General features: G+C 45.2%; 1 protein-coding gene across 2 annotated transcripts; it reads left to right on the plus strand.

Annotated features, from left to right (window-relative positions):
- The first annotated feature begins 887 nt into the window (after window positions 1–887).
- On the plus strand, window positions 888–12,732 carry LOC142776803 (uncharacterized). Of its 2 annotated transcripts, none has more exons than XM_075881158.1 (3): window positions 888–1,019; window positions 4,160–4,265; window positions 11,917–12,732. In XM_075881158.1, exon 3 carries the CDS (start codon window positions 12,012–12,014, stop codon window positions 12,480–12,482), a length of 471 nt encoding a protein of 156 aa, XP_075737273.1. In that variant the 5' UTR covers window positions 888–1,019; window positions 4,160–4,265; window positions 11,917–12,011; the 3' UTR covers window positions 12,483–12,732. The 2 variants fall into 2 exon arrangements, with proteins under 2 accessions (XP_075737273.1, XP_075737272.1); XM_075881157.1 differs by lacking the exon at window positions 888–1,019 and adding an exon at window positions 3,395–3,743.
- Window positions 12,733–12,973: the final 241 nt, after the last annotated feature.

Here is a 12,973-nt window from a genome sequence, read left to right on the forward strand (position 1 = left end):
CCTTATCATCCATACATTCAAGAATGTGATCTGAGTTTGTATGAAGAGTTGGGTACACTTGTTTCAGTTCAAGTTTATATGTCTTTCAAGTACAAAGAATAGTACTATGCAGACGAGCGTGCGAATGCCGAGCGACTGCAGTGAACAACGCAGTTGACACCGAAGCAAAAAAAAGTGCTGGTGACTAACACTTAACCAGTGAACTCTGCAGGCCCCGAGCGTGTTCAAAGCACCATCGAGGAAAGTGTTCTGCACAGACAACGCAAGTGATTTTTATTCTACGGTGTATTGCGCGTTGCATCCACTTTAGCAATTGAATTACGCTGGACAAAGGTTGTACTAAACGCGCCCTGTCTTTTAACACTTTGCGGACTGTCATGGAGGGCAACGATTAACATACGCAAAAGCGCAGTAGTCAGCCTTCATAAAAATGCTATAGGTGAATTCGAAGAATCACTTGTATGTGCACTACGTGTGACATAGCTGTCCACTTTATTACATGCATACTCGAAGACCGCAGAGTTTGTTGCAGTCATACTTTGTTTTGACATGTAAACTACTTGGCTGCGTACTGGTGCTGCCAGTCATCGTACAGGGTCCATCAAGCGTTCCCAGGCCATGCTGCCGCAGGAATACATTTGATAACTGTTGATGGACCCGGCACAATGCTAGAAGCAGATCGAGGGAGGCACTCAGTCAGGAGCTGTGGTGTTAATGGGTTGATTGATTGATTTGTGGGGTTTAACGTCCCAAAACCACGATATAGGTGTTAATGGGTTGTGCATGAATATGGTTCACTGCGCCCTTGCTCATTGTTTTTCACTAATTATCTTCGGCTGCCAAAATTATCTGAGACAGCACATAGAAATTTGCGGGTTTTATTCCAGGTCGGGGCGGCCATCTACTGGGGATGGAGAAGTTGAATATAAACGGAACTCTTCACTGCGGTATGCCACTAACATGCGGCATGCGCCGCTCTAGACTCCATGCGGACCCTACGTAGGCAATGTACAGTTGAGGTTGGTAAGAAGATCACATACGTCATTGTTAAATCATACTCGACGTTTACAAGACACAGTCACATGTACAGTTTCTATCTATCTATCTATCTATCTATCTATCTATCTATCTATCTATCTATCTATCTATCTATCTATCTATCTATCTATCTATCTATCTATCTATCTATCTATCTATCTATCTATCTATCTATCTATCTATCTATCTATCTATCTATCTATCTATCTATCTATCTATCTATCTATCTATCTATCTATCTATCTATCTATCTATCTATCTATCTATCTATCCGCCTACGTTCAGCTGACCTCGTGATCGTCTCTTTAGCTTGACGCGTACGAAACTTTGCATAGAAAGGAAAAGTGTATGACTGATTTGATTGATTTGTGGGGTTAAACGTCCCAAAACATCCATATGATTATGAGAGACGCCGTAGTGGAGGACTCCAGTAATTTTGACCACCTGGGGTTCTTTAACGTGCATCCAAATCTGAGCACACGGGCCTACGACATTTCCGCCTCCATCGGAAATACAGCCGCCGCAGCCGGGATTTAAACCCGTGACCTGCGGGTCAGCAGCCGAGTACCTTAACCACTAGACCACCACGGCGGGCAAAAAAGTGTATGACGAGCATGATAAACAGGTCATTGCATGAATAGAGTAAAATACTCATCGCGTACGTCATGACACCCTTTCCTTTAGTCACGCATGACATAATGGAGGCCTCTGAAAATTCCGACCACCTGGGGTTCTTCAACGTGCACCCAAATCTAAGAACGCGGGTTTCAAGCATTTTTGCCTTCATTGAAATTGGGGCCGTCGCGGAGCGCTTTCGATATCATGACCATCGGAGCAGCTGTCGAGCACCTAAACTACAAGTCAACCATAGCGGGTGCCCCAAATACTCATTTTTTATCTTGTAGAGTGCGGCGGGTCAACGAGACCAAGCCGTTCTTCGCATTTGACGCAATGTTTTTTTCTTTTTTGTTGTCTTGCTTGCTTGCTTGTTTTGACACTCGTTCTTTCATTGATTGCCTATGTTAACCTGCCTGGACTGCTGGACGACCACGGTTGCTCCGAAAAGTCTCCTTTCATGACAACCTCTTGGCTTATTTTTATCAAATGTCTATTTCTTCATTCATAAGCGATAACTACTGGTCTCCCAACGTTAATCTCACCACAATGTGTCAAATTAACAGTCATTGGTACTGTTTGTCCTTCTCTTTCCTTATTGAAGATCATTTAGCGATTACAGTGCTCGAGTTGCCGAGCCGAAGGTTGTGCGATCGAACTCCGGCCGAACTTCGATGGGGGCAAAATGCTTGTGGCTCGTGTATTTAAATAAATGTGCACGTTAAAGGGCACCAGATTGTCCAAATTGTTGGAATCCTTTACTACGGCGTCCTTCGTAATCATATTGTGGTTTAGAGAAGTGAAAAGCCAGATATTATAATATCTCACTTCTTTATATTCCTGCAAACGTAAGAGATCTAAGAAAGGTGAGTAAGAAGATGAACGAAAATTTTATATGCAAACTTACTTTAGTTTCATAGTGTAAAAGTGAGGCGAAATACAGTAATTACTCCAATCGATAATGAAGGGTTGAAAAGAAAAAGATAACTCGAATAAATCTGCTCGTGTAACTTAAGGTCTGAGTGAATTGGGATGACGTTGGTAAGTCTCGATGTTAAAGACGAAGGATAGGAGGAAGGGCTCATTTCTAGGATTTGATTTCAGCGCAAGAGAAAAGAAATCAGACTCATTTCCTTCGAAAAGAAGTGCCCGCCCAAGCGATTGTTTATCGTGTGCTGAATATTGTCCTCAGCTCGAAATGACGCAAAGTCGTTGACCAGCGTCAAGTCTTGACAGGACAGCTACTATTTAATTCTTCAATTCCAAGGCGCCTATGGCTGATTATAAAGCCGTGCAGCTCATCACATAGCCAACATTTTATTAGAGAAAACTGATGCTGGTCCAGTATTATGGCACGCGGTTGCGGTTATGTGAAATTTCCATCATCCTTATATGACATGAACTTCCGTATTGTCAGCACTCTAGCCGATACTCAATCGAACAAACCTTTGCGTGTTTTCTGTCTATCCCGCCATATCAGTTTAAACCTGCGCTATGGACGATATCACTACCACATATAAATCAAGCCATTGTGAATCACTGATAACACTAGACGAATGCCATACCACAATATATCTTGTGATTTTCGCGTTACGCTGAGGGCGTGGGCAAACACGACTTCAGCCTTGTTCGATTGACAAGTACGGTGCGGCATATCACTGTCAAAGGAACAAAACAACCAGGTAACTGATAAGAAAGCTAGCCGGACCACCCGGAGCAGCTGTAGCACCGGGACCGTGTAGCTCGTACGACCTCGTGGCGTTTTGTGTTTTACGAGAGCTCGCTGAAGACGCTATGCTGCAACGCTTGGGGATAGGCGTATGGCAAAGCCGCTAACACAGAATCTATTCGCGTTTTCGCGTGGTCGAGCACAGAGAATTCATATCCATATAAGTTTCCACATGCCCAAGGCCCTTGTCTAAGCGAGACACGGGAGACTGTGGATTCAATCTGACCAGCTGAGGTCGGTCACGCGCCTAGATTCATGTATGAACTTCGCTCTCATCGAATAGTGGCTCCCACGGCCGGGATCGGAGCTAGGACCTCCAGTTCAGCGAAACTACCTCATAGCCAATGGTCTCCCGTGGCAGGTGAGAACTTTTGCTACCGCCATTGGACAAAAACTTTTTTTCTATAGTATTGAAAAGGCGCGAAAGAAGGCAATCCTTAGAATTATTTACATTCACTGCAAAGTGCCTGCAATTGCTGCAGTGACACTATTATTAGCGCTCTGACATCACTTCAAGCCCCGCCGCGCTGGTCTAGTGGCTAAGGTACTCGGCTGCTAGCCCGTAGGTCGCGGGATTGAATCCCGGCTGCGGCGGCTGCATTTCTGATGGAGGTGGAAATGTTGTAGGCCCATGTGCTCAGATTTGGGTGCACGTTAAAGAACCCCAGGTGGTCGAAATTTCCGGAGCCCTCCACTACGGCGTCTCTCATGAACGTCGGTCGAACGGCTCCCGTATCCACGCGTCGCCGCTATCATGTCAATTATCGGGCTTCGCAGGAGCTTGGGACTTTATCAGCTGGAATGCTCTCTGCGAGGCGGTATCGGAGATGTGGAGAAGACCTTCAAGCTGCGTGGACGGCGCAACAGTTGAATTGATCAATCTGTAAGTGCTTCGCTCGGTTATCTCTTGCGCACAGATGTATCGATAATGATACCACATCGATGACGCGCGTGGTGCTGTGAGCGTACATGATGAATCGGGGGCGCAGAACGCAGACAGCAAGCGACCAACGCCGTTTGTGGATTCTGCCGCATTCTTTAAGACGCTTTAATAAAATCGTGCATATTTAGTTTGATATGGCCCTCATAATCTACTGTTCTGCAGACTGCAACATGAAACTGTTTCTACTGTTTGACCAGGTGATCGCTTTTTTGTGTGCAATATTCTCTCGTCTCCTAATCACGTAGCTACATGTCTAAGGTGGGTCGTTGATAGCTTTTGACAGTCTCTATTGCTAGATTCTTGCTTTTTTAATGTTCAGGTCAAATGATGTTAGTTCAAATCCCCACCAGAGATCAAATGCCCCCCAATGTAATATTATTCGTAATCGCTGCTAAGGTGTCATGCAAGTTCTTACTTAATCACTGTGACAAGATGGAACATTCACTGGATTATGCAATGCCAAATGTGTGGTAGATTGACGAATTGGAATTCAGTTGGAGTACGCTACTGCATAAATTGCCTGGATGAACAGGTTCTCAAGGGAAAAGTGTTTCGGCGGCTTTTGAGAAAACCAGCACGATTTATTTGAGACACGTGCATTCCTAACTGTGAAAAGTTATTCGTATAACACTGTACTGTGCGAAGCCTCTGAAGCAGTACTAGGGCTTGACGACAGCAGCCCCTCATAAAACCCTGAACAGCAGTGCAGCGGCGAGATCGCACCGGATAGCAGTGGTACTGTGCCTTCCGAACGCGGACGTATCCACTGGCTCGGGGAGGTGTCAGGCTACCGTGGCGGCTATCTGGTTACGCACCTATGCATAGAGACGGCGTGTTTCACGTGCCGATCACACTGCCAGTGTGCCTCTGTATAAATTTGGCAGCTGGGCGGCCGCTTCGAGCGACGTCTTCTCCCCTGCTAGCTGCGCTGACTGCTACGTAAGGCATCAGAGCTCGGGCGGTTCTACTACGGTGCATCTCACCTTGCTTTTGGAGAAGGCTATCTTCACCGGGACACTGGAGCTTTAGTTAACGGTTACTTAGGGGCTCTGTTCTGGTTGCGTGCATCTGCCAGAGTAAGTTGGGGCTGGTGTTTCATATCCATGCAGTGTCTTTTCATGGTATCGTATTGCAAACTGGCTATTTAGTTTTGTGGTTGTTTTGTACGGGCATCTTGCTATATATCTAATATCGTGCATCCTCACCAACTTGTGCAGCATTAAGTTTCTCGAAGCAGTGTCCTTCTTGTATTGTTTGTTCTCATTTTAACGCTAACTGTTACCTTCGAGGTCATCTTTTCTACAAAAGCTTGGTTACATAATGTCATTGATGCCAAGGGTTAATTCTAGCAGGCAAGTTAGCGGTGTCAGGTGTTGAGCCTATAATGCCGAAATACTGGCGTCAATTAAGAGAGCTCTAGGCATGTGTAAGTGATTGCCGACGACAAATGACAAATTATTTCAGCATTTGACGCAGTCATTAGAACGTTTTGTGTTATTGTCGTATAGCAGATATTTAGGTTGTCTTTACTACGATGCGTTCTCATGGTGCGTGTAGTGCACGCATTATTTCTCGTGACATTAAAACAGAGGCAGTCAAGGCTAGGTTGCTGGATTGATTGTTTACGTTCCTGGTTTACTGGGTTTGTCACCATTTGGAGTCGGGTTACCTAATTGCATTAGCGTCGGTCGGTTGCAACGTTGTCATGACTCGCACAGAAAATTATAAAAGCAGTGCTGAAGAATTGATACCATGAAACAACTCATTGGTGGTACCACATGATATACTCGTGGTGTTTCGTGCATGATACGTATGAGATTTCATGCATTTCACCTATAAAATACCATCTATAAATTGTCATTTTCATGGATTGATGGCACTTAACATTAGCCAAGGAATGCTAGAGACGAATGTCAAGACACGATTAAACAATACATTACGTACTTTTGTCACTAGTACAAAAGTATATGCTGCAAGTGAGAACTTGATGTCTGTAAGTTAACAGGCGTGGTGATTTCGGGGCAGCTGCACTAAAAATGAGAGGGCAAACAATGTTATACTCAACAGTGATGTAGCCAGATATTGTTTTACGCATGCCTGATGTATGTTTGCATGTCTGCATGCGTAAACGTACATATGCCAAATAGGAAAACTTTGGAAATAAGTCTGACCCCCCGCCCCCCTAGCCTGGCTGTGCTAGTGATACTGTCGTATAGCTTACTGGATTACAAAAGGAAACTCTACTTGATGGGGCTGTCAATACTCCAAGCAATTAATGCGGGTTCAGAGAGACCTTTGACTTCTTAGATGCTGAATGCATAGATACAGAATCAGCGTAGCTTCTAGCTGCGGTATTTCCTCATTTTAATGCGGATGTAAAAAGAAAAAAGGCCAAACTCATTGGCACCCATTTTGCATATTAGTGTAGTTTTCTTTTGAAGCCTGTTCTAATATGTATATATATATATATATATATATATATATATATATATATATATATATATATATATATATATATATATATATAGTGGGAGTAATAATTCAATGGGCCATTTAGTCTTCGTGAAGTTATGAGATATGGCAGAACGGGAGCGTTATCAACAAGGATAAATATATTTATTTCCCAACAGTTTCGGGAGGGGTCCTCCCTTCATCAGAGATGAGTTATACTGACACGAACTTCCAAACTTCGTCGCTGCCGCGTCCCTCTCACCTTGAAAGATGTTTGCGAGAGGACACAAAGAGCCATCCAGTGTCCCAGCAGTGACGACGTCGCCACTCCCACCAGCGAGGCTTTACAACACCAGGTGGACGAATGCGGCGAAAACCAAGGCGGCGGCTTCCAAATGACACGGGGAAACAAAAGGTACAGGCAGTCTTAACACGCATGGTCCCACTCATTTCTATCGATTAGGAAAATCATTGAAATGCGGGTGCAATACGAAAAACACGCGGAACAACTAACCAAATATCTATCTCACGAAATTGCACCTAAGGGCCTCCGCCTAGCCTGCAACCTCTCAATGTCTACACTAAGTGAAGCAGAAAGGGGGAAGTGGGAAAAATATTACTAGAAGCGTCCTTGCAACTGACTCAGATCATTGCGGACCATAGTCAGCGTAAGGCCGCCGAATACAGGGTCACGGAGGCCACGCAGAAATTGGTATCTAATCTCGGGGAGCATGAGGCAAGAAAACTGGAAAGATATGAACTAAAAAAGACAGACGAAATTTCAGTAGTAAAAGATGGAAAATTCAAGCGGGACTGCAGAAGCTCCACTGCTCTGCAACAGGAAAATAGGAATGAGGCCGTACAAGAACGCCAGGAACCACCCGTACCACAACCTAACTTTGAGGAGAAAATAGGGAACTCGAAACTACAGTGCAATCCTAATCAAAACATCCTTACTCTCGAATATGACACTGACACTCCCGTGCCACGTGATAGCCAAGAGCAGCCAAAAACTTATGAGAAAAATGTCCTCTATCTGTCAAACACAACACACACACCCGCAAAGCTTCAACTTTTGTCGAGAGGCTTAACCTTTTGTCCATCATCCGGTAGATTCAATGAATTTGAACTGTACCAAGACCTCGATAACTTTGCGCGTAATCTCCGCATCCGTGAATACTTTCATGATCGCAAGGACAGTATGGACGAGAATAGATTGATTGGTGGTGACAAATCATGGTGTCCAGGTGAGCAGAGGGACAAACACCTCGATATGTATATATCAGCAGTTCAAAAAGGTATCATCAGAGCGTATGAAAAAAATCGGCCATTTCGAAACAACATATCAAAGTCAGAACGAAGGGCACTCGATGAACTACGAAAAAACACTAGAATTACTATCAAACCGGCTGATAAAGGGGGCTGCATTGTAATTCTAAACACGTCGGACTACTTAAGAGAAGGGGAACGACAGCTATCAGACACAAAATTCTACAAAGAACTTCCAACGGACCTGACTCCCGAATTTGAAAGGGAGATAAAAGTAACCCTAAACAATCTCCGCCGGGACGAGAAAATTACCGGCAAAATAATAAAAGCAATGTTACCGGTCCATTCTGTTCCCGGTCGATTCTATTTGCTCCCCAAAATACACAAGGCAGGCAATCCGGGACGTCCGATAGTATCCAGTAACAGCACATCAACAGAAAATATATCAGAATTCATCCATTCCTTAATAAAAAAACATCCCCCAAAATTTTCCCTATTACCTAAAGGACACAAACCACTTCATCTGCGAAACTTCAAGTCTCGACATCTTAGGCGGAAGTTTTCTGGTGACCATGGACTTCTGCTCACTGTACAACAACATACCCCACCGTGACGGAATAGCGGCTATGGTTTCTGAATATGTAAAATCTGACTCATCAACTAGTGTAAGTGGCGAGGTACTGTTTGCACTTCTTGAACTTGTACTAAATTATAACCATTTTGAGTTCAATAACAAGCATTTCCTTCAGGTCAGTGGCACTGCAATGGGCACGAAAATGGCCCCAAAGTTCGCGAGCACCTTTATGGCTTCACTTAAAATCCCATTCATTGAGGGACGCACCTTGAAACCTTTCTACTACAGAAGATACTTAGACGATATTTTTATGATATGGAACCATGATGAGGGAAGTCTTTTCCCCTTCATAGAGGATTTTAACAAGTGCCACCCGTCAATAAAATTCACGCACAAAATTTCTAAAACTAGCATTACCTTTTTGGACGTCACTGTCACGGTAAAAAATGACCGCTTGTCAACAAACCTTTACAAAAGCCTACAGACCGTCAAATGTACCTACATTTCAACAGCAGCCACCCAAAGCATTGCAAAACAGGTATTCCATATTCTCAGGCCTACCGGTACCGAAGATATGCACCGATATGCGGGAATTCGAAAGACACGCGGAACACCTAAAGCATTCCTTATTGAAACAAAATTATCCGGAAGATATTATTATGATGCCATACTACGTGCTCGCAACGTGAACAGGAATGATATAATTAAGAGATCAAACAGAGTATCTAAAACGACTTCCCAAACGAACCTTGTACTAACTTACTCCTCACCAGCGCCACGAATCAACAACAAACTTTCCCGCCATTTCAACATAATCAGGCAAAGCAAACGACTAACTTCTATTTTCGCGAAGCCACCTCATGTGGTGTACCACAGGGATAAAAATCTCAAGGACATTCTTGTCAGAGCAAAAACAAACACCCCCAAAATTCAATCAGGGTGCCATCCCTGCGGAAAAGCTAGATGCAAGGTATGCCCACAGATGGACACAACACGCGAATCCAAAGCAAAGTTCTCGGATTTCAAATTCTGCATAACTAAAAGCCTTAATTGTGACTCCAGTAACGTAATATACATGCTACATTGCAACATCTGCGGACAAGAATATATCGGCTAAACAGACACGCCATTTCGGCTGCGGTTCAATAATCACCGGTACCACGCCACTTCACTGCCGAAGCTACCTTTATCTAGACATCTGTGCCTGCCAAACAACAGTTTTGAAAATATCAGCGTAACTTTTTTGCAGTCCGGTTTTTCAAACAGACGCGAGCGCGAACAGCGTGATGCATATTTTATTTTCAAATTTCGAACATTAGTAGCCGGCATCAACGAGGACCCCGGAAAACTCAACTGGCTCCGAGAAGTAAGCCAGGAGGAAATTGGTGACAAAGATTGGTGACAAGAACAAGCTGGGACCATGCTTTTTTCTGACTGACTCGTACATGTACACTGTCCATTCTTGTTTTTTGTTTTTCTTTTTTTTCTTTTTTTCTTCCATTTTTTTCTTTCTTCCACATGAACATACAAAGTGTTTACGTTCGCCTACCTTTTGATGACCATTGAAGGGAAACGGACGAAGATTAAAGGTAAAGAGCCGACTGACCCATTAAGGGAAATCCTTTCTTTACGCACGCCGCACGCCGACCAACCCATTAAGGGGAAACCCTTTCTTTCGCACGCCGTCACGGACCCTTTCGCCACCGCGGCGACAATCTTGGGTGGCCCGACACACGTCGAGAACTGAACAGCACGTGATATGAACCGTATGTGGACGTAGACGGACAGTTGGCTTCGTTCTCAGTGTTGACAGTGGTTCTTCCTCTTTTTTACTTTCTCTCTTTTCTTTCTTATTCTTTTCTTTCTTTTTCTTCCTTTTTTGTCTTTTTTCTTCCCCCTTTTTTGTTCGTTTTCTTTCGTTTTTTTAGTTCTCTCTCACTCTCGCAGACATCTTTCAAGGCGAGAGGGACGCGGCAGCAACGAAGTTTGGAAGTTCATGTCTGTATAACTCATCCCCTCATGAAGAGAGGACCCCTACCGAAACTGTTGGGAATTAAATATATTTATCCTTGTTGACAACGCTCCCGTTGTGCCATATCCCATACCTATATATATATATATATATATATATATATATATATATATATATATATATAAATATATGTGTGTGTGTGTGTGTGTGTGTGTGTGTGTATCTTTGTATGTGTGTGTGTATGTATGTAGGTTGGTCTTTGTTTCTATTTCTGTCTTGCTCTATTTTTTATCTCTCTTTTGTGACTTTGTTTCTCTCTTTCCTTGCTAGAGTCGCTCGTTCCCTGGTCCATCTCACGCCGTACATAAAATAAGAATGTAAGGAAGATAATGAAGAGAGCACGTGCTGGTTCATAATGATCGCATTCTGTCAGCACTACACGGACTAGCAGTAATATGGCCGCCGTCGGACTTCCCCGCCGCTTCACACAGTGACGCAGCCCCCTCCCAATTTTTCTTTCTCCATGTCCATTGTAAAAAAAAATTGATTCAGTTTACGCGTAATGGCGCGACACCGTCAGTATTTCCGCCGTCAACGAACGCGTATGCATTAGTGCCCCGATTATAAGGACGTTAATTTTCCACAGCCGGCCTTCAGACGTGCGTACTTCGAAGTCATAATGTACGGAGAGTTGCGCGGTGGGGCCTGGTGAGACAAGGAAATGCAACCTTCATAATAAAAGCGGAGCTGTTTACGCTCTGAGTTCCAGCCGTGGATGGCGACCGCGCGCAACATGGCGCCGCTACTTGTGTAAAGCGAAGTGGAAGAACGGCATAGCCATATATAGTATAGAAAGATTGAGAGGGGGTGGTTTAAGGTGAGGTGTGTCGCGATGGTGAGAAGACGATGGGGGATGGAGGAGAAAAGAGGACAAAGCATGGAAGTGTTGTTCAGAAGGAAGTGTGGTTCAGAAGGAAAGAAAGGAGGACGGAGGGTGCCACCTTGCTTAGCAGAGGCGAATGGAGGAGGATGGCGAGTTCGATGTTGCAGTTATTCAGGTGGTCAAACGTAGAGGAGAAGGTGGTGAGCGGAAACGGGGAGCAGCCACGCAGGCGGTTGGGCATGGGTGAATACAACGTGTGGTCACGCCGAGCGCCGGTAGATTGACGTTAGTGATGAGGCTGTAGCTTCGCGTTACTCTTGCACGTAATCCCTGAGGCTTCCGCTAAGCTTCGCTTTCCATCGTGTATTTTTTTCGCGGCCTTTCTTTCATACCTGACATACCAGCAACCACGAAGATCCTGACATTCAGTACCCCACCTCAGCACCACAGGAGCCCAGAATGGAGCGTTCCCACCGTGGCGCTAAGTCGCAGCAGCGGCAGCGCCTGTGACTGCAATCGAGTGCAGCGGCGTCGGCAATGGCACTCGAAATGGAGGGTTCAACTACCAGCGTCATCAGAGATCCGCAGCTCACGGCCGGTGACAGGACTTCATCGCTGCCACCAATCAAGCACTGCGTGGTGTTTTGCGTTGCCATCGGGCTCGTTTTGGCCGTGAGCGGCGCTATTCTCCTGTCCAGTGGGCAGCCGAACCAGCAGCTCGAGCTTCGAATCATCTCGGCGTGCATGATCGCCTCATATGTTGTCCTGCTTGCAGCCGCCGTTGTGTTTATTTTATCATGGCGCAATCGCCACCAGTCCGGATCCGTCTACCAGGCGTGCGAGAACGCTGCCGCAGCCCCACCGCAAGCCTACGAGGACGCTGCCGCTGCCCCACCACCGTCCTACGAGAGCGTGATGATGCTCGATCATCTCGAGAAGGATGCTGAAGGGGCTGGCTCATCAGATGGCCCGCACCACTCGCAGGGATTCGGCGCCAGGCACCGCTGACACATGGCAGTAACGTGCGCGAACGAGTCACTCGCCATTTCCCACGGCCCTCCCGAAACTGCCAAGACCAAGGCGGAATGATGCATGCGCGTGTTATCGCACTGAGTATCAACGCGTGCTTTTTGACCAAAGCAAGCAGAATAAACAAGCACATGGCACTCTTCCTGCTACTGACACCTACTTGAGTGAGGTGTTATGCACCCGTGTACAAGTGCGGCTAAAACGGAATAAATAAAATGTTTAAAAATAAGCAGGTTTTCGGACGTTTGCAGCTGAGCAACGTAACCATTAGGCCATTGACGCATTACACATCTTCGATAAAACATGGCACAGCCGTTGCTATAGCTGTCATATCTATAGCAGTGGCGTATAGACAGATATCTGTTTCGGTAGAGTCACGTCCTTGGTCCGAAATGGGGACCGGCGTCGTCTTTTTGTATTGTCAGTATACCAAGGCCGAAAGGAATTTCGGCAGATGCACGAGCCCAGTG

This window comes from Rhipicephalus microplus, chromosome X (genome assembly GCF_043290135.1).
Source record: "Rhipicephalus microplus isolate Deutch F79 chromosome X, USDA_Rmic, whole genome shotgun sequence".
NCBI classification, from domain to species: domain Eukaryota; kingdom Metazoa; phylum Arthropoda; class Arachnida; order Ixodida; family Ixodidae; genus Rhipicephalus; species Rhipicephalus microplus.

What these genes read in the sequence shown, in the direction of transcription:
- LOC142776803 (XM_075881158.1), top strand. Translation starts at nt 12,012, where the DNA reads ATGGCACTCGAAATGGAGGGTTCAACTACCAGCGTCATCAGAGATCCG.